This window comes from Haematobia irritans, chromosome 2 (genome assembly GCF_050003625.1).
Source record: "Haematobia irritans isolate KBUSLIRL chromosome 2, ASM5000362v1, whole genome shotgun sequence".
Lineage (NCBI taxonomy): Eukaryota > Metazoa > Arthropoda > Insecta > Diptera > Muscidae > Haematobia > Haematobia irritans.
In genome coordinates, this window is record NC_134398.1 from 137,904,813 (window position 1) to 137,907,848 (window position 3,036).

The 3,036-nt window shown below is 35.5% G+C and overlaps 1 protein-coding gene across 1 annotated transcript; it reads left to right on the plus strand.

Moving 5' to 3' along the window:
• The first annotated feature begins 607 nt into the window (after nt 1-607).
• LOC142226308 (uncharacterized) lies at nt 608-2,108 on the plus strand. The gene is made up of 4 exons (XM_075296231.1): nt 608-752; nt 816-1,067; nt 1,123-1,548; nt 1,615-2,108. The coding sequence occupies exons 1-4, from the start codon at nt 690-692 to the stop codon at nt 2,071-2,073; spliced, it is 1,200 nt and encodes a 399-aa protein (XP_075152346.1). The 5' UTR covers nt 608-689; the 3' UTR covers nt 2,074-2,108.
• Nucleotides 2,109-3,036: the final 928 nt, after the last annotated feature.

Sequence of the window (3,036 nt, forward strand, 5' to 3'; positions counted from 1 at the left end):
GTTCACCACGACCCAGAATATATATACTTTATGGGGTCTTAGAGGAATATTTCGATGGGTTACAAACGGAATGACAAAGTTAATATACCCCCATCCTATGGTGGTGGGTATAACAACCTAAAGTTGGTCGCAATACATATGCCAAAGCAGAATCTCCTGTTTCTGCAGTAGTCCACCAGAACTGTTTCTTTTTACACGAGGTTCGATGAAAATCCACAAAACACTCAGCATTTTCATATGAGGAACTGATTTTCGGTCATATATATTTACATAAGCATCCTAGAGCGAAAAAAAACATTAATTTGTGATCTCCTTGAAAAAAATTTTCGCCGCTAATCTCAAGTTGCTCAATCTGGACACAGATTAACCGATCCCTAGAATACTAAATAAGTTGCCACAATCCACAACTTTGTCATGTAACCTATCAATGGAGTTTTAAATAGAGCTAGAATTGTGTAATGCAATTCACGTGGATTAATTATTAATGAAATGTAAATATAAAGTAACAAACAAAAAAAAAAAAAAATACAGAAAAAATAGCACAATGCCATTAAACGAGTAGGTAAATATAATTATAGCAGAATTTATTGTTTGTTTATACCTTAAACGAAAAATGTGATATGCGGCAAAAATTATAAAATCCTCTATATAACTTAAGCGGATCTTGAAGGTTTCTTTATTCAGTGATAATGAAGTACTTCACGGTTTTAGCAGGGGGCATTTTGGCCCTTGCAACTTTGGCTTATGCTGATGTAAGTCTTATGATTACAAGATAGGATTATTCAGTAAACATTAACTTTTAAACTCCAATACAGAACGAAGTGGGCATCCCGGAAACCTTTGGAGAATCTCCACAAAATAAACTCCAAAGTTTACCTCACAATCCCAGTCCTAGACCAGTTTTCTTTGATTTTGGAACGGGTAATAATTTTGGGAAAGGAAATTTCTTTGGCGGCAGATATTCGCGTGGAAAAACTACAATGCCCTCTCCAACAAGTGAGCCATCAGTATTTGACACTTCAGCTGAGAATTCTCCACACGGAGTAAAAAACGAAGATAAACCAAAAGTAAGTATTATAACAAATCATTTGTGTCATTTATAAATGTATAACTATTCCATAGAAATCTGAAAGTGGAGAACACACTTCATCTTCTGGAGCCATAGGCGTAGAGAGTTCATGTAAGGAGCCAGAAAATCCTCAGTTATGTGATTTTGGATCTGGTATCAATTTTGGCAAATATCATTTCTATGGTGGTAAAAAGGGAAATACTAAGAAAGAAGCGGAAGGGGGAAATCGCTATCAGCCTAGGGCAGATCAAAACAAAGAATCTTCAGGAGTTGTTGATGTAGAGAGCCCAACTAAGCAACCTGCAGGTCCCCAGCTATTTAATTTTGGATCTGGTAATAACTTTGGTAAAGAGAATTTCTTCGGCGGATCAAATTCGCATATTACAACTACAACAGTTCCTCCAATAAATGAATCAGCGGCAGTTGATTCAGAAACTGCTTTGCCTCAACAATCACAAGATAGACAAATGAAGTCAAAAGTAAGGATCATTCAAGATCATTTTTCTTGTAAAACCCCCTATATAAATTTATATATTTTCCAATAGAAACATGAATGTCAAAATGTAGAAGATGCATTGGTAGAAATTCGTCCGACTTTGCCAAAACGCAAAAAAGGATCTTCTCAATCTTCAGCACCAATTGAGCAACAAGCGAATCTAAATAAGCGACTTGATAATTCTCATCTATTTGATTTTGGATCTTATAATGATTTTAGAAAAACAGATTTCTATAAACGATCGAAGAAATCGCATCACCATCGTTCAAATCATAAGAGAAAAGCTTCTGGATCATCTGAAGTCGTTGAACAACAGCAATTCTCTAATGTAGAAAATTCGTCTGGGCGTCCTCATTATCAACGACAACTTCATTTTGGTTCCGCTACTAGTGAAGCTAAAGGAAATTTCTATGGACGTAGATATTCCCATATGAGGACTTCAACAACTGCACCAGCAATTGAACCAGAAGAATTTGAGCATTTAGAAAATTATAACTTGGATGTATGATTTTAAAAGAGTTAATGTTCCGTTAATGTGAAAAATGTGTTTTTTTTGTTAAGGGAATTTTAGCTTACTTCCAAGACATGCGTTTTAAAGAAAAGGGCCCAAGGTTTAAAGGGTCCAAGTTTTAAAGCGGTGGTGTGTAATTATGGTGACATTTCTATTTCACTCGTAATATAAACTCATTGCGCTAGGTAAGGTATACTGAAAAAAAAATAAGAATATTGTCTTGAGACCAACGGTTTTTTACAATACGAAAACGAGTTTTGCTTAGCATAGGAGAGGCATTCCTCTGATATATTTTGTCTTAGAGTTAGGAAAAAGTTCTTTTAAATTTAAGTCTATTTGTCCTAAAATATTGGGGACAAATATTCAATATTAGAGGTGCAAAGTAGAGGTGTGTGCACTGAGTAATTGTTTATTCACGTACACTCACGACGGAAAAATTTTACTCACCCACGCTCTCGTACGATATTTTTGGTAGGAATCACAGTCACGCACACTCACGAAAAGTAAATCCGTACTCTCGCACGAAAAAATTTTAAAAACTTACACTCACGCACAGTCACGAGCGGAAGTGTCGTGATTAATGTGTAGACGTCCCAGAAAAATCTCAAGAAAATTATAACCCCAATTTTTAAGGGGAGGCCCCTCTTCCCTTCGAATATCACAAAATCAGATATGCATTATAATAATAAAACCAACCCCATATCCTCTGTAAATTTCAAGTTAATTGGAAAAGTTTAATTGTTCCACGGTATGTACTTGAGGAGAAATGAGGTCTCCCTGTGCCCTTTTATTTTCCCCGACCAAATATTAAAAAATCTTATACCTCATATAAATTTCATAATCTCCCCCAAGTTCTCAGTAAGTCGACAAATTTTAGTTTTTTCACTGTACTTTAAAAAAAGTCTGACAAAGGAGAGGCCCCCTCCTCGACGAAATATCGAAAAATAAAGTAGCTGTTCT

What these genes read in the sequence shown, in the direction of transcription:
- LOC142226308 (XM_075296231.1), top strand. Translation starts at nt 690, where the DNA reads ATGAAGTACTTCACGGTTTTAGCAGGGGGCATTTTGGCCCTTGCAACT. An exon ending in CAACTTTGGCTTATGCTGAT is followed by an intron (nt 753 to 815) that starts GTAAGTCTTATG and finishes ACTCCAATACAG; the next exon opens with AACGAAGTGGGCATCCCGGA. An exon ending in ATAGACAAATGAAGTCAAAA is followed by an intron (nt 1,549 to 1,614) that starts GTAAGGATCATT and finishes ATTTTCCAATAG; the next exon opens with AAACATGAATGTCAAAATGT.